Here is a 22,358-nt window from a genome sequence, read left to right as displayed (position 1 = left end):
ACTCCGACTTCATGATGCACCCTTGGAATTTGTCATTTCTGCTGCTGTTGAAAGGAGTAGTGTGAGTCTCGTAAAGTTAAGTATTCCTTAATACAGTATATACAGGGACATTTCAGTTGATACATTTATAAATACATTGGTACCAATGCAGTTGTCTTCTGTTTGGGAGTGACAGCCAATTTAGCTATTCATACATTGTGCAATGATGTGTCTTATAATGGTATCCAAAGTATATACACTACCGTTCAAAAGTTTGGGGTCACTTAGAAATGTCCTTGTTTTTGAAAAAAAAAGCACATTTTTGGTCCATTAAAATAACATCAAATTGATCCGAAATACAGTGTAGACATTGTTAATGTTGTATATGACTATTGTAGCTGGAAACGGTTGATTTTTTTAATGGAATATCTACATAGGCGTACAGAGGCCCATTATCAGCAACCATCACTCCTGTGTCCCAATGGCACATTGTGTTAGCTAATCCATGTTTATCATTTTAAAAAGCTAATTGATCATTAGAAAATCCTTTTGCGATTTTGTTAGCACAGCTGAAAACTGTTGCTCTGATTAAAGAAGCAATACAACTGGTCTTCTTTCGACTAGTTGAGTATCTGGAGCATCAGCATTTGTGGGTTTGATTACAGGCGCAAGATGGCCAGAAACAAATATCTTTCTTCCTTCTTCTGAGAAATGAAGGCTATTCCACGCGAGAAATGGCCAAGAAACGGAAGATCTCGTACAACGCTGTGTACTACTCCCTTCACAGAACAGCGGACAAACAGTCTCTAACCAGAATAGAAAGAGGAGTGGGAGGCCCCGGTGCACAACTGAGCAAGATGACAAGCACATTAGAGTGTCTAGTTTGAGAAACAGATGCCTCACAAGTCCTCAACTGGCAGCTTCATTAAATAGTACCCGCAAAACATCAGTCTCAACATCAACAGTGAAGAGGCGACTCCAGGATGCTGGCCTTCTAGGCAGAGTTGCAAAGAAAAAGCCATATCTCAGACTGGCCAATAAAAATAAAAGATTAAGATGGGCAAAAGAACACAGACACTGGACAGAGGAAGATTGGTAAAAAAGTGTTATGGACAGACTATGCAATTTTTGGGATGAAGCAGTCAGCTGGTATTCTGCCTATAATGGAGTGGCCAGCACAGTCACCGGATCTCAACCCTGTTGAGCTGTTGTGGGAGCAGCTTGACCGTATGGTACGTAGGAAGTGCCCATCATGAAAATCCAACTTGTGTGAGGTGCTTCAGGAAGAATGGGGTGAAATATCTTCAGATTACTTCAACACACTTACAACTGGAATGCCAAAGGTCTGCAAGGCTGCAAATGGAGGATTCTTTGACGAAAGCAAAGTTTGAAGGACACAATTATTATTTCAATTAAAATCATTATTCATAACCATGTCAACATCTTAACTATATTTCCTATTCATTTAGCAACTTATTTGATGTATGTTTTCATGGAAAACCAGGACATTTCTAAGTGGCCCCAAACTTTTGAACGGTACTGTTTGTCTGATGTCTGAGCCATTGAATTGCGACTTCACTTTGTCCCTGTACTATCGTTTTGCCTCTTTGATTGTCTTACAGAAGGCATAACTTGTCTGTTTATACACGTCCACGTTCCCTGAACTGCTGCAACTCCTATTCTTTGTAAGTGCGTAACTGACATGAACATCGAAGGTGAAATGCAGGGGAGTTCTTATTTAGAATGCTTAAGTAACATGCTTGTGAAGCCTATGATTTAGAGGGTAGTGAAAGTTAGAACTTATTGAGAAAGGACAAAGATCACTAAAGTAAAATGTTATGTATGTCACTGTTTTACAATGCAATATCATTCTTGAACTGAATGGTTGGAAAGTAAGTCTGACTGTGTGGTTCTATGTAAATATTTCAGCTGGACTACTACCAACCAAAACAATATGGCCGCCTTGAATAGGTCCTTGTTATAGTGGCCAGTGAGAAAAAGCACACCCGTGGCATCATATATCAAGAGTTGGAGATTTGTTCAGCTCAGAGGGAGTGGCAATCACACACACACACACACACACACACACTAATATTGACCTCCCTCATGGAAAGCTGTTATGTAACCAGCTAGGATATTTTACACATAAAACAAACCAAACACAAAGTGGGCTTTAAAATAAGGCTATGCTGGTAGTATGCATCTTATAGATGACGTGTGTAGGAGGATTTGGAACATTGGTAACCACAACGTTGGTATAACATGCTACTTATAATTGATTTAGCCCAGCAAATCCCAAACTCAGTCATCGGCACCTCAAGGGGTGCACGTTTTGGTTTTCACCCTAAACCTACACAGCTGATTCAAATAATCAAAGCTTGATGATTATTTGAATCAACTGTGTAGTGCTAGGGCAAAAACCAAAACGTGCATCATTTGGGAAACCCTAAATTACCTGAATAGTTTGGATGAGAGAGTTATACAGAGATTGTGTTTGTACATCCACTTGCATGTTACGTCTACTCCTGCTCCTCCTCTCTGGCTCTCATTGTCACCAGTTTACTTATTATTACACACACCTGCCACCATCGTTACGCGCACCTGCGCATCATGAGACTCACTTGGACTCCATCACTTCCCTGATTACCTTCCCTATATCTGTCACTCCCTTTGTTTTTCCCCCAGACAGTATTGCTTATGTGTTTCATGTCTATACGCTACTCGTGTTTGTTATTGTTCTATTATTAAACTCACCACCTGCACTTTTCCCCCCGACTCCAGCGTATACATTACATTACATTACGTGCGTGTGAATGTAAGTGAACTGCATCTAGGAGGTGACTTGAGCCATCCTGGCGTTATGGACAAAATGCAGTTTACTCATTTGAGCTGGAGAATAACATGCTTACCTTTTGAAATCTGTATCCGAAATAATTAACTAATTAAAGTTGGAAAAAATCTTTAATTGAACACATAGGCTACTGTACTCTCAAAGGACAAACTTACTACGCCATCATTTTATGTAGGCCTAATTCCCCAAAAGGTCACAGAAGGTGTAGATTGTGAGTTATCCGTTGCCCTACCCTAGAGATCTGAATACATTGTCGTCCTGGGCAGTGGAATTCAATGTCACCGTCTGCAGTGGGGTTGAGAAAGCTCATTTGAAGAAATACATATTTTCTAACTAAATTGGTTTCTTTTCATTTTGAAAATGTAATGAATTGAAGGTTATTTGTTGATGTAAAAATATAAATGTAACTTTTTTAGGTTGTGTCAGTAGATTTGGGGTGTGGTGTGGTCTCGAGAATTTCATGCGGGAAAAAATGGTGTCCCTAGATATTCTGGCAGAAAACATGGGGTCCCCGCTGAAAAAAGTTAAAATACCACTGCCATAGGGGAATGTGCCCACGCAGGAAGACACATTGACCTCCCTCATGTAAAGTTATTATGTAACCAACTAAGATCTTTTGCACATAAAACAAACCAATCCCAAAGTGGGCTTTAAAATAAGGCTATGCTGGTAGTATGCATCTTATGGATGATGTGTGTAGGAGGATTTGGGGACATTGGTGACCACAATGTTGGTATAGAAAGCTAAAGTGGATTTCGCCTCTATACATTTATTTTTATAATGGTGGGGGTACATGACCTGAATACTTTGGATGAGAGAGGTATACAGAGATTGTGTGTGCAAGTGAACTGCATCTGAGAGGTGACTTGCACCATCCTGGCGTTAAGGACAAAATGCAGTTTACTCATTTGAGCTTGAGAATAAAATGCGTACGCCACTTGGTTTTATAATTAAAGCTGCAGTTTAACAAGGCCAGATCATGTGCCGCATGGTGCTCTACACTAATCACGTTATTGACTGACTGCTTCCTGTACAGACGACAGAGAGAGAGAGAGAGAGTGAGCCATGAGTGGTCACTGACCCCAATTGTATTACCCTTTCTCGTACAAGTCCGCAGAAGACAATCTGAACCATTGTCCATTTACAACCTATAGCCAGGTTCAATTATCAAAGCTGTAGTTGTAAGTATTGTTCAGCCCCTAATTCTACAATGAATTCAAGCGTCAGCCATTAGATCAGCTAGTGGATGGCATAAATGCAACATAAGTGTAACAATTCCTTGTCCTCTTGAAGTTGCTGGTCCTCCAGAAGTTGTATGTCAATGGTGGTCTCCAGAAGACCCTGAATGACTGGTTGTACCCGGCTGGCCTGGTAGAGGAGTTATGAGCAAAATCCGCCGGGTGTTTCTTACTGCAGATGTAGCTTGATCACTCTTTTATTGGTGAGAATTTTCCTGCACAGCTGGAAATGTAAACTTGTAGTGTATTCAAGGTTTAAAAAGGCATTACAAGTTTGTAATTTCCACTTTGAAATGTTTGACTGCATTTGCCCTAACAAAAAATGCATCAACCCCTAAAAAAAATGTCCATTAATTATAATCCACATAATAATTCACATTTCCTGTTGCTGCACGATTATTTTCCTGCTGTAGCAAACTGGCTCAAATGAAGATCCTACATCTGTAGATGCTCTAATAACACTGAGTCCTTTGGAATTACTCTGCAGTGATTTTGACCATGTGGATGTCCATTACCGCTTTTTATGTAATAATCCTTTCCCTGTAGGCTTAGCGAGATAGGGAGGTGTATCCTGACTTCCTGATTCTGTGTGTGTGAGCAGCACACATCCCCTGGACTTGTAATACAGTTACAAAAACTGGCATAGAGCCAGGGGGAGAGCTTGAGAACTTGTTCCCCTCATCTGAATAAGATTAAAGCTTTGCAATCTTTCTGCCAAGAGGCACTGCGATATCTCATGATCTTCTCCAGTATTTAGGGAACACACAGTAGCCAGTGTGTGGATGTGGGTACAGTGTAGTAGTTCTCCTAGGGCTCTTGGACTAAAAAGGAATCTAAGAGTCTCAATTGAAATGACTTTGAAACTGACCCATGTAATACACAGGTTCATGTGTCAGTGACTATTACTTTGAGCCAATGTACAATATGAGTTCATTAGGCTGCACCAGTTATCTAGTTATTTTAGAATAGCGTATGCAAAACAAATCCAATTGTATTTGTCACATGCGCCGAATACAACAGGTGTAGACATAACCGTGAAATGCGTGCTTACGAGCCCTTTCCGAACGATGCTATTTAAAAAAAAAAAAAAATGGTATGGTAATAACACAAGGAATAAAATACACAAGAATGAAGCTATATGGAGGGAGTACCAGTACCATATCAATGTGCAGGGGTACGAGGTGTTTTAGGTACATACAGTATGGACAATAATACAAGTAAAAAAGGAACAGAGCAGCAGCAGCGTATATGATGAGTGGGAAAGTATGTGTGTCTGTGTGTCTGTGTTTTTGTGTGTGGCGTCAATATGTGTGTGTGTGTTATGTAGTGTGGGTGTGCGGATGTAGCATATGTGTGTGTGGGTTTGTGTGAGAGAGTCAGTGTAGTGAGTGTGTGTGTGGGTAGAACCTGTTGGTCCGAGACCCGATGTTCCAGTATTGCTTGCTGGATGGTAGCAGGGAGAACAGCCTATGGTTTGGGTGGCTCTTTTTACATTTTTGGGCCTTCCTCTGACACCGCCTGATATAGAGGTCCTGGATCACGGTGATGTACTGGACTGTCCACACCACCCTCCATAGCGTTTTGTGGTCAAGGGCGGTGCAGTTGCCATACAAAGTGGTTATGCAGCCAGTTAAGATGCTCTCAATGGTGCAGCTGTATAACGTTTTGAGGACCTGAGGGGCCATGCTAAATCTTTTCAGCCTCCTGAAGGGGAAGAGACGCTGTTGTGCCCTCTTCACAACTGTGTGGGTGTGTGTGGATCATGTTAAGTCCTTAGTGATGTGGACTCCAAGTAACTCTAAGCTCTCGACCTGCTCCACAACAGCCTCGTTGATGTGTAGTCCACAATCAGCTCATTGGTCTTACTGACGTTGAGGGAGAGCTTGTTAAAAGGAGGCCATTCACTGTTAAATACCGGTACAATACTAGATGGAGTAATTATATGCTTAACTCCTCACTCAATAATAAAATACATGTATCTGGATGTAAAATATAAATCTACAGTATTGTCACCAACAGTCAGTCTAATAGCCTTTGTGACTTAAAGTCATGTCATGTGTTTGTATTGATCTAGTGTCAGACACAACTTGGCAAGGATGAGCGGTTTGTTTCAGAAGTGAAAATGATCAAAACAGACGTATCATGAGAAACCAGAGCTCTTCTCTGAACCAGGGTCAATGGTCTATTCTAGAACATATGTTACTCATTAATATCTGTTTAAATAGGATTGTCCTCCCTCTTCCCCATCCCTATGCCTCACTGTCTCTGTCTCTCTGTCCTCTCTCCTGTCTCTATCTCTGTGTCTGTCCTCTGTCTCTGTTCTCTGTCATTTGTCTCTGTGTCTGACCTCTGTCTCTGTCCTCTGTCAATGCCTCTCTGTCCTCTGTCTCTCTCTCTGTCTCTCTCTCTATCTCTCTCTCTCTGTCTCTCTCTCGCTCCCTTTTCATATAGGTAATAATAACAGAATAACAAGGTATAAACATTTCCATCAGAGGGTTATATGAGTGTCAATATAGACGATTATTGTTTGTCAATCTGGGAATTGAGATGGTAATGTAATTTTGAGTCTAGTGAACAGTAACACAAATCACCATCAGACATATAATACAGTGTCTTCAACTGAAATAAAACAACAACTGAATGATAAACAATCGACTTGTAAAATGCTCTAAAATTGGATAACAACATACGTTTGTCAGAAGTTAATTTCAGTTCACTTTTCCTCGCTATATTTGGGAAAGGTGAGTTGTGTGTCGACCATATTAGGGTGCTCTGCCATGTTAGGGTACTTTCTTACAAAGATAATTGATTTGGGGAATACCTGGGAAGGCCCATGTGTATAAAGTAGCTGAGGTGTGTTTGTGTCACATCCACCATATAAGGAGACTGTCACGGCATGGAGGGATATCCTTACAGCCAATGGCGAGATCCTCATATCTTATGAGTATGACTTTGTTCATGTTCAGTGCCTTCGGGAAGTTTTCAGACCCCTTGTTCTAAAATGGATTAAATCATATTTTTTCCTCCACAATCTACACACAATACCCCATAACGACAAAGCAAAAACATTTTTTTTTTGTGTGTGCACATTTATTAAAAATAAAAAACAGAAATACCTTACTTACACAAGTATTTAGACCCTTTGCTATGAGACTCGAAATTGAGCTCAGGTGCATCCTGTTTCAATTGATCATCCTAGAGATGTTTCTGCAACTTATATGGAGTCCACCTGTGGTAAATTCAATTGATTGGACATGATTTGGAAAGGCACACCTGTCTATATAAGGTCCCACAGTTGACAGTGCATATCAGAGCAGAAACCAAGCCATGAGGTCAAAGGAATTGTCTGTAGAGCTCTAAGACAGGATTGTGTCGAGATCTGGGGAAGGGTACCAAAAAATGTCTGCAGCATTGAAGGTCCCCAAGAACACAGTGGCCTTCGTCATTCTTAAATTGAAGATGTTTGGAACCACCAAGACTCTTCTTAGAGCTGGCCACCCAGCGAAACTGAGCAATCGGGGGAGAAGGGCCTTGGTCAGAGAGGTGACCAAGAACCTTATGGTCACTCTGACAGAGCTCTATAGTTCCTCTGTGGAGATGGAAGAATCTTCCAGAAGGACAACCATCTCTGCAGCACTCCACCAATCAGGCCTTTATCGTAGAGTTACCAGACGGAAGCCACTCCTCAGTAAAAGGCACATGACAGCCCACTTGGCACTTAACGACTCTCAGACCATGAGAAACAAGATTCTCTGGTCTGATGAAACCAAGATTGAACTGTTTGGCCTGAATGCCAAGTTTCTGGAGGAAACCTGGCACCATCCCTACGGTGAATCATGGTGATGGCAGCATCACGCTGTGGGGATGCTTTTCAGCGGCAGGGACTGGGAGACTAGTCAGGATCGAGGCAAAGATGAATGGAGCAAAGTACAGAGAGATACTTGATGAAAACGTGCTCCAGAGTGCTTATTACCTCAGACTGGGGCGAAGGTTCACCTTCCAACATGACAATGACCCTAAGCACACAGCCAAGACAACCCAGGAGTGGCTTCGGGATAGGTCACTGAATGTCCTTGAGTGGCCCAGCCAGAGCCCGGACTTGAACCCGATCGAACATCTCTGGAGAGACCTGAAAATGCTGTGCAGCAACGCTCCCCATCCAACCTGACAGAGCTTGAGAGGATCTACACAAAAGGTATGGGAGAAACTCCCCAAATATAGGTGTGCCAAACTTGTAGAGTCATACCCAAGAAGACTCGATGCTGCAATCACTGCCAAAGTTGCTTCAACAAAGTACTGAGTCAAGGGTCTGAATACTTATGTAAATGTAATATTTCACTTTATTTATTTATTTTTTGATAAATTAGCAAAGAAAGTCAAGGGGTACTGAATACTTTCCGAAGGCACTGTAAATATGTGGGTATGTTTAGACCTGCAGTTATTTTGAACATTTCCACGAGGCCTACTTCTGATCTGAATCATCTTTACACTGTCAATTATATATTGAACTCCTTACCATTTCCCAAACTTTGCACCTTAACCTTTCACCCAATTCCCTATATTACCACCTCAGCTTGCGTACTAGCCTGTACCTTCAAGTACATGCTGATTTGGAAAACTTTCCTGATCACTTAGCTACTCTTTTGAAAATGTGTTTTTCTTGAACCAGAGATGTAGAGAATGCAGAGAATCAATGATCAACTAATGTCTCTAGCTAGTTAGCTCCTGAACCTCTCTGTTGATAAAATTAACTGACCTTTATACCGAGCAGCTGCTATTTATACATCTCTGTGTATTCTATTGTGTGTGTGGATCGGTGGGTGGGTGCGCCAGTGGCAATGTTAAACTTTAACCTTCGCCAGGTGCTCTGTTTTTCCCCTCGACACGTATGGTATTGGTTGACCTGGAAGCGAGGGTGCATTTCCCAGCGCTCCCTACCGCTCATGTGCGTCTGGGTACCCAAATACAGACTGAACCACAGTGACATGAGGGTTCAAAGTTCACACTGTAGTTTGAACAACTTGTGGAGGCCTCTAAATGTAAAAATGAAACTGCTGGAGCTTTTACCGTAATTCTGTTTCCAAACATTACATCTGCAGTTTTTCCAGTAATAGTTTTTTTTTTACTGTGTACATTTTTCAGAATAGTCATTATGCATACATTTGTATGGTTGGTTAAAATTGAAATGAATGTTTTTTGTTTGGCATACATTTAAAAGTGAAGAATTGCAGTCTTAGCGTAACTTTATCGTGGAATTGCCCATCACAAAGTAAACTATGGCGTGAATAAACAACTTCTGGCTAAACTTTGGCTTTCACGCATTTTTAAGAAACTTGAACAAGCTTTAGTTAGATGAGATACTGCATTATGTCATTTTATGGATTGGAGATGACCAGTGACTGGTCTTTGGAACAGTGATGCAACATGCAGGCAAACTGCACAAAAAATATTTAAAAAATGTGTATTGAGATAATAAAGGTTAAAATGATTTGTTTTGAATTGATCTCCCTCACCCAGAAAATGCATCAAGGTAATTTGTCTTGTTTTCAGATATTCTGACTTGTTTCAATACTTTTTTAGGTTAAGTTAAAGTAAGCAAAATGACCTTGGTAAGACATCAAGTCAATGCATTCTAATGGTAAGAGATATGTAGTTGAGGTCAACATTTTTTTGCGGTGCGTAATACAAACAATGTGACACCAGTCATAAAACTAAACATCTGTGTTATGATGCAGACATATTGTCAATTTAAAACATTCTCAGATACTGACTAGGCCTATATAAGAAACACACACACACACACACACTACTTCCAATCACACACACCCTCCCCATCCCATGACTCTCATTGCCGTATGGTCCTGTGGAAGAGGCCTCTCTAAGTGGAGGCACGTTTAGTAGGCAGCCTGGCTCATATTACTGCCATACCTTCAGATATTACTGCGGGAATAGACCCAGGAATGTGAGACAGACAGACAGACCGGCCAGCCAGGCAGCCCAGGACAGCCTTGGAGCCTCCACTGAACCAATGCCTGATTTAATCATCAATAATCAGAGACCTGCTTGCTGCACTCTGTACCCTGGCAGAGCCACGGGACTGCAGGGATGCTTCTTAGTTAGGATCCAACAGGTTAAATGGATGGGCTGTTAACTCAAGATCACACAATAAAAACAATTTAAAACAACAGCAAGAAATAAATAAACAATAAAGAATATGCATACTATAACCAGCAATGAAATGTTCAACATGATATGCATGAAGTGGTTCAGTGAAACAGTTCTAGTGTTATCAGAAGTGGTTCAGTGAAACAGGCCTAGTGTTATCAGAAGTGGTTCAGTGAAACAGTTCTAGTGTTATCAGAAGTGGTTTCAGTGAAACAGTTCTAGTGTTATCAGAAGTGGTTCAGTGAAACAGTTCTAGTGTTATCAGAAGTGGTTCAGTGAAACAGTTCTAGTGTTATCAGAAGTGGTTCAGTGAAACAGTTCTAGTGTTATCAGAAGTGGTTCAGTGAAACAGTTCTAGTGTTATCAGAAGTGGTTTCAGTGAAACAGGCCTAGTGTTATCAGAAGTGGTTCAATGAAACAGGCCTAGTGTTATCAGAAGTGGTTCAGTGAAACAGGCCTAGTGTTATCAGAAGTGGTTTCAGTGAAACAGTTCTAGTGTTATCAGAAGTGGTTCAGTGAAACAGTTCTAGTGTTATCAGAAGTGGTTCAGTGAAACAGTTCTAGTGTTATCAGAAGTGGTTCAGTGAAACAGTTCTAGTGTTATCAGAAGTGGTTCAGTGAAACAGTTCTAGTGTTATCAGAAGTGGTTCAGTGAAACAGTTCTAGTGTTATCAGAAGTGGTTCAATGAAACAGGCCTAGTGTTATCAGAAGTGGTTTCAGTGAAACAGTTCTAGTGTTATCAGAAGTGGTTCAGTGAAACAGTTCTAGTGTTATCAGAAGTGGTTCAGTGAAACAGTTCTAGTGTTATCAGAAGTGGTTCAGTGAAACAGGCCTAGTGTTATCAAACATTGTTGTTGTCATTTTCAAGAAGCTTCCATGTGAAGCTACATCATTGTGAAATGGTATGAACAGTAGACACGCAGTGGCCTCAGTACAAGAGATAAGGTTTTTTAAGTATGAAGTAAATGTTACTGTGATGGATAAAGGTGCCGTTAAGAACTGCTGTACGTGTGTGTGAGAGAGAGTGTAGTCTGTGGCCATAGTAACAATTCAACCACATGACATGAGTAGACAGTTGGAATTTGGTGGTATGCATGGTACAGATAGTGATACAGAAGTCTGGCACTGTTGATCTTTCTCAGTGTCCTCAAATTATACCCTCAATCCCACTTTGCTAGATTTTCAAGATTAGGCACATTCTCTCTCTCTCCCTGCCTCCCTCATTACTTGAACTGTATTCTAATTATTCTATTTCTATGCTCCATCCATCCTCATGGGAAATTCCTTACTCCAGAGTGGGCCTTCTTCCTTTGTGACGGACACAGATACTTTGAAAACCAGAACTCAGAAGATCATTGTAATCGCCTCTGTTTGATCCACATTGTATGAGAATAGCAAATGATTGAAAACTCTGGGAACTAGCCATTGGAATGCTTTTTGGAAAGTTGTCCTGGCTAGCACAAGTTAATCAGTGCTGTCAAAGTTCACGTGTCCACAAGGGTGCGTTCTGTCAAAGCAGTTCTCATTCAAATGACTTCAGAAGGAATCTTATCTTAAATCCCTTTGTTTCATTGTCTCCCATCCTTCACCTACCCTGACGAGAAAGAACAGAACAAGTGAACTAACGTTTTTTCACCTGTCCTTTTTTGTCATATCAGTGCCGTCATGGACCAGCCTCAAACGAACCATCCTGATCTCATGAACAGAATGTAAGCTCGCAAGATCAGGATGGTTCATACGAGGCTAGTCACGGACAACATACTACTTTAGTATATTGATGCGCACTAAAAGTTGGCCTACATCATCTATCCACCCCTTATCTTTTTTTGAAAAGTTGATTTGACAATGCTGTGCTTCTAACCAACCGTTTTAATTCTAATGGTCAGCTGTTACAATAACTATAGTAGAATGTACTAGAAAACAGTATAATTATATATCAAACCTGCTGTTGTCTTGGTTGGACCAGGTCTCTTGAAAATAAATGTTATCTCAATGAGACTAACCTGGATAAATAAATAAACAATATCCACAAACAGTCTGTGAAAACACACCAAAAGACGTATAGGGGGCTGCAGCAGTGGAGGCTTCTGAGGGGAGGATGGAATCAAATACGTGGTTTCCATATGTTTGATGTGTTTGATACCATTCAGTTTGTTCTATTCCAGCCATTACAATGAGCCCATCCTCCAATAGCTCCTCCCACCAGCCTCCTCTGTTATAAAGATACACAAAAAATGCTTCTACATAATTTTGTCTGACGGTGATATGTTATGTATACTGGTATGTGATTAATCATCTGTAGGGTCAAGGTTGCAGGATAGTAAAATATCCCTGCATTCACCAAGGCAAGGTCCAGTCACTGTCCACTACTATTGGGAGTAACATTGCATTAACAGTTTTAGCAAGTGTCACTCACATAGAGAATGATAGAGGACTCTTCTTTGTAGCTGTCCCATTATGGAGACTGTGAGCGCATAGGCAGCACCATTGAGGTCATCTCCATTTTGAAGTAGTCAATTTTCTTCTTCTACTACTCTATGAGTTGGTAAACAAACTGAAAGGCGTTCATACTGCCACCTGGAGTGTGTTGTTGGAACAGGTATGAAGCCAGGCTTGGCGATTTACTGCCACCTGCAGTTATGGAATGTTTACTCATAACAGAGTATATATAATTCATTGGCTGATCCCTCCTTATGAGCTGGATGGAATTATGTGGTCCTTCCTTAACTATTAGTAAGTCCCTACCAGTTGTGGAAATGGTGAAAGTCCTCAATGGTGCTGCCCAGGCTAAAATGTGCTTTTATCTCAATAACATGTCAACTTTGTCCACACGGTGTCAGTATTGTCAGGAGGATATTCAAAATCAAATCGTATTTGTCACGTGCCCCAAATACATCGGGTACGTAACCATGAAACGCTTGCTTACGAGCCCTTCCCAGTGATGCAGGGTATAAAGAAACGATGTAGTGTATGTGAATGTGTGTGGAATAAATTACAAAAGAATGGAACTATATACAGGGAAGACCATTACCAGATCAATGTGCTTGGGTATGAGATATTTGAGGTAGATATGTACATGAAAGCAGGGTTAAGTGGCTAGGCATCAGGATAGATAATAGGAGTAAAATAAAGAACAGAGCAACAGCAGAATATGATGAGTGTAAAAGTATATGTGTGTGCGGGTGCTGGTATGCACGTGTGTGTATGTGTGTGCATATTTAGTGTATGTGAATGGGTGTGGATGTTGTGTGAGAGTGTCAGTGTAGTGTGTGTGTGTGTGTGTGTGTGTGTGTGTGTGTGTATAGTCTTGTGAGTGTGCATAGAGTCAGTGCAGATAGTTTGATGGCTAGGGGAACAAGCCTCTCTCAATTCAAAGGAATTTATTGGCTTGGGAGACATGTTAACAATGCCAAAGTAAGTGAAATAGATAATAAACACAAGTAAAAAAAACACACAAATAATACACACTCACAAACTTTCAGAGGAATAGAGACATTTCAAATGTCATATTATGGCTATGTACTGTGTTATAACGATGTGCCAACAGTTAAAGTACAAAATAGAAAATAAATCAACATAAATATGGGTTGTTGTCTTTCTCTCTGTTAGTATGTGTGTGAGTTTGTGTGTGTTCATTTCTAACAACTTCCCAGCATTCTCTTCTTCCGTTGAGGTTCTTGCTGCTTTTCTTCTCCCCCTCTCATCTGTCTTCACTTCCCTCCTTTCTTCATCAGCCAGGGGATCACCTCTTCTACATCATCATCATCAAAACCATTGACTTGTTTTTAGGACTAGTATAAGTAGATGCATGTGGCGGGAACATGAACGATCAAGCTGTTTCTCTGCAAAATGATTCCTATTTTGATGCAATTGTGTAACTTTTTTTAAAAATCACAACATCATATCGGTTGATCGCCATAGAATAATGTAGATGGCTGGTTAACACGGCGGTCCTCCACGTCTCACACCGGAATTGTGGGGATGCAAGACAAAAGAAGAGGGATGCAATGGAATGCATAGCGAAGTTTTTCCGGGAGACGGCGCAGCGAGCCATTACATTTCAGTTGCATCTGAACCTACAGTAGGATTACGTTTCGGTTGCATCTGAACCTACAGTAGGAGGCTAGGACAGCACGGTGGAGTCCCCCGGCAGGACACAGGACAGCCAGCACGGCAGCACATCGCTAGGGAGTCTAGAAGAGTACAAGCCAGCACGGCGCCGGGTGGATTCAACTTCTGATTGAGACTACCGGGTAAGATGATCCGAGATAAACGAGCAGCAAGCGCTACTTAGCGTGTTCCCACGACTCTGTGTTGAATAGGTACATTGTAAACAAAGGCTTAGCGTTTTGTAATAACAACGCTATTAGGGTAGATTCCGCGAACAAAATACAAGTTTATTACCGCATATTTATCTTTACAAGCTGTAACTTTAACTGTTATACTGGTAGTACTGATGTGTTAGCTATAACAAGATGATCTAGCTACAGTTAGCTAGCTACCAAATATTTCCTTCCCTTGCAGCTGGTCAGCATAGCATTGTAGTCGAGGCGAACAGACAAACTGTCACAATGCGTCAACATTGTTTTAATTAGTGCAATCATCATGAAATAGTATCTCCTCGCTAGTAGCATACTACAATCATCATGAAATAGTATCTCCTCGCTAGTAGCATACTACAATCATCATGAAATAGTATCTCCTCGCTAGTAGCCTACTACAATGTAGCAGTAAGCACGACAGGACTTCTACAGAAGAGTTTCACCACGTTAAGATACTGTACATACAGGCTGGTTACATATAAACATTTATACATTGAAAAGCAAAAAGATTTTGGAGACAGTTTAGTTTACCACGTTTTGAACTCTCTACGTCCAAATATAAACCTTATAATGAACATGACTTGAGAGAACATCTCAGTCATGTAGGCAATTTCTGAGGGGAGGTGATTGAGGATTCTGATTGAGGCACCCTTTTACCTCATCTAGCCATGCTCTTATTTTTAGTCTGTCTAATAGCAGGGTTGCGTTGTGTATAACTGACATAAATGGTAGTTTAAAAAAAAACATTTTCTTTCTTCCTTTCCCTCCCTGATGGTTCCTAGATCCTAGATCCATCCTATCTCATGGGTCTATTCATAGAAGGCAGGATGTATAGTGGAAAATGGTACAAACTTGTTTTCCATTGTGTGCAGAAACGTTTTTGGTTTAGAGGCCTGTTATAGACATGTTTGTTTCATAATGTTGCTTGTCTTTGTTGTGTCTATTTAGACAGCAGGAATGGGGCAAGGTGTGGGTGGCTGACTGACAGGGAGACTGACCAATCACATGTCAGGATGCTGGCTAGAAACCTCTTCATCCTCCTGGTGGTGGTCGGGGCAGTGCTGGCCATCGTGAGCCTCAGCCTCGAATTCTGTAAGTTTGTGTACTGTCTCTACCTCTGCCATTATTTGTGGTTGTAATTTGTGTACGAGCGCTTGGTGTGTATATCCAGGTGTGTTTGTGTATGATCACGTGGTGTGTGTGTATTACATCTGGCCACTTGTTTTTTGTTCTCCAAGGGACCCAGTGACATGGAAGAAGACAGGTCCTCTAGAGACATTCTCTATGTAGATGAGACCTATCCACTATGATACCCTGAGATACTCATTTAAGTGTTCTTCCTATGACGTGTCTGCTGTAGAATGGCAGGCGCTGCCGGTAGAAAATGGCCTCCGCCACCGTTAGGTCATTGTACCCCATCTCCCCTGTGCATAGTCCAGACACAGTGTCTTCGATGCCAGTAAATACAAGGAAACCGGCCCTGTCGATTAGATACGGAAGACTCTTACTGTCGGTGGATGGGAAGAATAGTTCTTTAGCTGTTATGTGAAAAGACTATCATTCAAATGTAGGCTAGACTGGAGGATATTATTGAGCTGCAAAAGTAACATCCATATTTGGCTGAAAAATCCTAGTCCCAGATTATGTTGATTATTCTGGGTTCTGAAACCCTGTGATGAAGTGTTTTTCACTAGGATTAGTTCTTGTCTGGACAAACATGTATTATTAGATCAAATACGGACTCAATATCCATCTTGCTCTCCCTCACACACACATATCACACTCTCACACACACACACACACACACACACACACACACCGGATTACTGTGAAACCCAGTGCTGCAGATATAGCGTTTTGGGCTGTGCATTTGCCAGAAAATCCCCCCGGCTCTGTCTCAACGGAAAAATTAGAAAAAAAATAGATTTTTTTTTTTAGAAACAATTAGAAAAAAAATTCCAGAAAATCACATTGTAGGATTTTTTATGAATTTATTTGCAAATTATGGTGGAAAATAAGTATTTGGTCACCTACAAACAAGCATGATTTCTGGCTCTCACAGACCTGTAACTTCTTCTTTAAGAGGCTCCTCTGTCCTCCACTCGTTACCTGTATTAATGGCACCTGTTTGAACTTGTTATCAGTATAAAAGACACCTGTCCACAACCTCAAACAGTCACACTCCAAACTCCACTATGGCCAAGACCAAAGAGCTGTCAAAGGACACCAGAAACAAAAATTGTAGACCTGCACCAGGCTGGGAAGACTGAATCTGCAATAGGTAAGCAGCTTGGTTTGAAGAAATCAACTGTGGGAGCAATTATTAGGAAATGGAAGACATACAAGACCACTGATAATCTCCCTCGATCTAGGGCTCCACGCAAGATCTCACCCCTTGGGGTCAAAATGATCACAAGAACGGTGAGCAAAAATCCCAGAACCACACGGGGGGACCTAGTGAATGACCTGCAGAGAGCTGGGACCAAAGTAACACAGCCTACCATCAGTAACACACTACGCCGCCAGGGACTCAAATCCTGCAGTGCCAGACATGTCCCCCTGCTTAAGCCAGTACATGTCCAGGCCCGTCTGAAGTTTGCTAGAGAGCATTTGGATGATCCAGAAGAAGATTGGGAGAATGTCATATGGTCAGATGAAACCAAAATATAACTTTTTGGTAAAAACTCAACTCGTCGTGTTTGAAGGACAAAGAATGCTGAGTTGCATCCAAAGAACACCATACCTACTGTGAAGCATGGGGGTGGAAACATCATGCTTTGGGGCTGTTTTTCTGCAAAGGGACCAGGACGACTGATCCGTGTAAAGGAAAGAATGAATGGGGCCATGTATTGTGAGATTTTGAGTGAAAACCTCCTTCCATCAGCAAGGGCATTGAAGATGAAACTTGGCTGGGTCTTTCAGCATGACAATGATCCCAAACACACCGCCCGGGCAACGAAGGAGTGGCTTCGTAAGAAGCATTTCAAGGTCCTGGAGTGGGCTAGCCAGTCTCCAGATCTCAACCCCATAGAAAATCTTTGGAGGGAGTTGAAAGTCTGTGTTGCCCAGCAGCAGCCCCAAAACATCACTGCTCTAGAGGAGATCTGCAAGGAGGAATGGGCCAAAATACCAGCAACAGTGTGTGAAAACCTTGTGAAGACTTACAGAAAACGTTTGACCTCTGTCATTGCCAACAAAGGGTATATAACAAAGTATTGAGATAAACTTTTGTTATTGACCAAATACTTATTTTCCACCATAATTTGCAAATAAATTCATTAAAAATATTACAATGTGATTTTCTGTATTTTTTTTTCTAATTTTGTCTGTCATAGTTGAAGTGTACCTATGATGAAAATTACAGGCCTCTCATCTTTTTAAGTGGGAGAACTTGCACAATTGGTTGCTGACTAAATACTTTGTTGCCCCACTGTATATGTGAAATATGCTGTGCAGTGCATACCTTTCTCTCTCTCACTCTGTACCCTGCTCTCTTCCCTCAAGTCTTTAGACACCAGAAGAGATTGGAATTCTGTGACTGTGAGTGTGTGTCTTAACCGCATTGAGAATGTGTGAACTCTGGAACCCTGCTGCCATCTCTCTCTCCCTCAAAGGCAGATGTGTCTGTCTGAGGGGGATTATAGGCTGAAGTAACTTTAATGCCACTACTTAAAACCATTCTCCGCTCCTGCCCTTCAATCTTCTCCTTTAGCAAAAACAAAAGACAATAAAACATTAAATCCCACTGTAATTGTTACCATAGTGTGTGTACGCGTGTGTGGTGTGTGTGTGTGTGTGTGTGTGTGTGCACGTCACACATGCATATGCTAGGCTCGTACGGGTCCCTTACTTTGTCATTGAGCATGTGTCTTGACTCTTGATGTAGTTGTCAATCACTTGAGGAGAACATGATATTTACGTAATCAAAGTATGGTCTGTGTTCGCGTCCTCTCCTTCCCTGTTATGTGATCTGTAGGTTGTCTGTGTGTTGGAGAGAGGCTGTCATAACTTATTCATCAGCCTGCAGGTCATTATCCTCTAGTACAGCCAAGGAGCCAGGGAAAGGCCCAGTGAGACACCAGCACTTCATGTTTCATTGATTGTCATCCCTCTTTCTCCTCCACTTTCCCTCCCTCCCTCTCATCTCTCTCTTTTTCTATTTTAGTCTCTGACTCTTATCTTTCTGTTTTGGTCTGTTCTTTCTTATGCTTCTTCTCTCACTTCCTTTCCCTCCTGCCTTCCCTGACTCACTCACTCCCTCCATATTTATTTTATTTTCTTTATTTGAACCTTGGGGAAACAAGCCAGTGTATTGAAGCAATGGCTTTCAATTTGTTTTCTGAAACCTGATTGATTATGGTGTGTGATCCAGACAGGCGATGACAGATGGTTTGCCGTGACTTTGACACTGCCTGGACTGGGGTCACCATGACAACTGTTTGACAAGCGGCCGGGAGTCCCACAGGAAGAGAGGTGTGATGCATAGTGGAACAGAGGATGGAGAAGGAGGGGAACAAAAACAGCTGGAGAGAGAGATAGAAGAGAGGAAAGGAGAGACGACAGGAGAGGGAATGGAAAAGGAGATAAAGTCATGAAGAGAGGGGGACACGATAACATCAGCAGTGATTTAGGAAAGTATAGATACAGGAATATAGGAAAGTATAGATACAGGAATATAGGAAAGTATAGATACAGGAATATAGGAAATTATAGATAAAGGAATATGGGAAAGTATAGATACAGGAATATAGGAACGTATAGAGTCAGGAATATAGGAAAGTATAGATACAGGAATATAGGAAAGTATAGATACAGGAATATAGGAAAGTATAGATACAGGAATATAGGAAAGTATGTGGTATTGGTCGTGGCAGTGGTGTGTGGTATTGGTCGGGGTGTTGGTCGTGGCAGTGGTGTGTGATATTTGTCATGGCAGTAGTGTGTGGTATTGGTTGTGGCAGTAGTGTGTGGTATTGGTCATGGCAGTAGTGTGTGGTATTGGTTGTGGCAGTAGTGTGTGGTATTGGTTATGGCAGTAGTGTGTGGTATTGGTTGTGGCAGTAGTGTGTGGTATTGGTCGTGGCAGTAGTGTGTGGTATTGGTTGTGGCAGTAGTGTGTGGTATTGGTTGTGGCAGTAGTGTGTAGTATTAGTCGTGGCAGTAGTGTGGGTATTGGTTGTGGCAGTAGTGTGTGGTATTAGTCGTGGCAGTAGTGTGTGGTATTGGTCGTGGAAGTAGTGTGTGGTATTTGTCGTGGCAGTGGTGTTGGTCGTGGCAGTAGTGTATGTTATTAGTCGTGGCAGTGGTGTGTGGTATTGGTCGTGGCAGTGGTTTGTGATATTGGTCGTGGCAGTAGTTTGTGGTCTTCATCGTGGCAGTAGTGTGTGGTATTGGTCGTGGTAGAAGTGTGTGGTGTTGGTCGTGGCAGTAGTGTGTGGTGTTCGTCGTGGCAGTGGTGTGTGATATTGGTCGTGGCAGTAGTTTGTGGTCTTCATCGTGGCAGTAGTGTGTGGTGTTGGTCGTGGCAGTAGTGTGTGGTGTTCGTCGTGGCAGTGGTGTGTGATATTGGTCGTGTCAGTGGTGTGTGGTGTTCGTCGTGGCAGTAGTGTGTGGTGTTCGTCGTGGCAGTAGTGTGTGGTGTTCGTTGTGGCAGTAGTGTGTGGTGTTCGTCGTGGCAGTAGTTTGTGGTCTTCATCGTGGCAGTAGTGTGTGGTGTTGGTCGTGGCAGTAGTGTGTGGTGTTCGTCGTGGCAGTGGTGTGTGATATTGGTCGTGTCAGTGGTGTGTGGTGTTCGTCGTGGCAGTGGTGTGTGGTGTTTGTCGTGGCAGTTGTGTGTGGTATTGGTCGTGGCAGTAGTGTGTGGTGTTCGTCGTGGCAGTGGTGTGTGATATTGGTCGTGTCAGTGGTGTGTGGTGTTCGTCGTGGCAGTAGTGTGTGGTGTTCGTCGTGGCAGTAGTGTGTGGTGTTCGTCGTGGCAGTAGTGTGTGGTGTTCGTCGTGGCAGTAGTGTGTGGTGTTCATCGTGGCAGTAGTGTGTGGTATTGGTTGTGGCAGTGGTGTGTGGTGTTCGTCGTGGCAGTAGTGTGTGGTGTTTGTCGTGGCAGTTGTGTGTGGTATTGGTCGTGGCAGTAGTGTGTGGTGTTCGTCGTGGCAGTAGTGTGTGGTGTTCGTCGTGGCAGTAGTGTGTGGTGTTCGTCGTGGCAGTGGTGTGTGGTGTTCGTCGTGGCAGTAGTGTGTGGTGTTCGTCGTGGCAGTAGTGTGTGGTGTTCGTCGTGGCAGTGGTGTGTGGTGTTCGTCGTGGCAGTAGTGTGTGGTGGCAGTAGTGTGTGGTGTTCGTCGTGGCAGTAGTGTGTGGTGTTCGTCGTGGCAGTGGTGTGTGGTGTTCGTCGTGGCAGTAGTGTGTGGTGTTCGTCGTGGCAGTGGTGTGTGGTGTTCGTCGTGGCAGTAGTGTGTGGTGTTCGTCGTGGCAGTGGTGTGTGGTGTTCGTCGTGGCAGTAGTGTGTGGTGTTCATCGTGGCAGTAGTGTGTGGTATTGGTTGTGGCAGTGGTGTGTGGTGTTTGTCGTGGCAGTGGTGTGTGGTGTTTGTCGTGGCAGTTGTGTGTGGTATTGGTCGTGGCAGTAGTGTGTGGTGTTCGTCGTGGCAGTGGTGTGTGATATTGGTCGTGTCAGTGGTGTGTGGTGTTCGTCGTGGCAGTAGTGTGTGGTGTTCGTCGTGGCAGTAGTGTGTGGTGTTCGTCGTGGCAGTGGTGTGTGGTGTTCGTCGTGGCAGTAGTGTGTGGTGTTCGTCGTGGCAGTGGTGTGTGGTGTTCGTCGTGGCAGTGGTGTGTGGTGTTCGTCGTGGCAGTAGTGTGTGGTGTTCATCGTGGCAGTAGTGTGTGGTATTGGTTGTGGCAGTGGTGTGTGGTGTTTGTCGTGGCAGTGGTGTGTGGTGTTTGTCGTGGCAGTTGTGTGTGGTATTGGTCGTGGCAGTAGTGTGTGGTGTTCGTCGTGGCAGTGGTGTGTGATATTGGTCGTGTCAGTGGTGTGTGGTGTTCGTCGTGGCAGTAGTGTGTGGTGTTCGTCGTGGCAGTAGTGTGTGGTGTTCGTCGTGGCAGTAGTGTGTGGTGTTCGTCGTGGCAGTAGTGTGTGGTGTTCGTCGTGGCAGTAGTGTGTGGTGTTCATCGTGGCAGTAGTGTGTGGTATTGGTTGTGGCAGTGGTGTGTGGTGTTCGTCGTGGCAGTAGTGTGTGGTGTTTGTCGTGGCAGTTGTGTGTGGTATTGGTCGTGGCAGTAGTGTGTGGTGTTCGTCGTGGCAGTAGTGTGTGGTGTTCGTCGTGGCAGTAGTGTGTGGTGTTCGTCGTGGCAGTGGTGTGTGGTGTTCGTCGTGGCAGTAGTGTGTGGTGTTCGTCGTGGCAGTAGTGTGTGGTGTTCGTCGTGGCAGTGGTGTGTGGTGTTCGTCGTGGCAGTAGTGTGTGGTGGCAGTAGTGTGTGGTGTTCGTCGTGGCAGTAGTGTGTGGTGTTCTTCGTGGCAGTGGTGTGTGGTGTTCGTCGTGGCAGTAGTGTGTGGTGTTCGTCGTGGCAGTGGTGTGTGGTGTTCGTCGTGGCAGTAGTGTGTGGTGTTCGTCGTGGCAGTGGTGTGTGGTGTTCGTCGTGGCAGTGGTGTGTGGTGTTGGTTGTGGCAGTAGTGTGTGGTATTAGTTGTGGCAGTGGTGTGTGGTGTTCGTCGTGACGGTAGTGTGTGGTGTGTGGTGTTCGTCGTGGCAGTAGTGTGTGGTGTTCGTCGTGGCAGTAGTGTGTGGTATTCGTCGAGGCAGTAGTGTGTGG

General features: G+C 43.0%; 1 protein-coding gene across 1 annotated transcript in view; it reads left to right on the top strand.

Annotated features, from left to right (window-relative positions):
• The first annotated feature begins 13,921 nt into the window (after positions 1–13,921).
• Positions 13,922–22,358, top strand: part of LOC110504117 (2-phosphoxylose phosphatase 1) — a 60,100-nt gene continuing 51,663 nt past the window's right edge. Inside the window, exons 1-2 of the mRNA XM_021582943.3 lie at positions 13,922–14,487; positions 15,505–15,648. Coding sequence (XP_021438618.3) covers positions 15,570–15,648 — 79 coding nt within the window. The 5' untranslated portion in view covers positions 13,922–14,487; positions 15,505–15,569. The remainder of the gene's footprint in view (positions 14,488–15,504; positions 15,649–22,358) is intronic.

This window comes from Oncorhynchus mykiss, chromosome 24, assembly GCF_057628025.1.
Source record: "Oncorhynchus mykiss isolate SJ-2025 chromosome 24, ASM5762802v1, whole genome shotgun sequence".
Classification (NCBI taxonomy): Eukaryota; Metazoa; Chordata; class Actinopteri; order Salmoniformes; family Salmonidae; genus Oncorhynchus; species Oncorhynchus mykiss.
The sequence above is the reverse complement of the archived record's forward strand: the minus strand, read 5'-3'. Positions and strand labels throughout refer to the sequence as shown.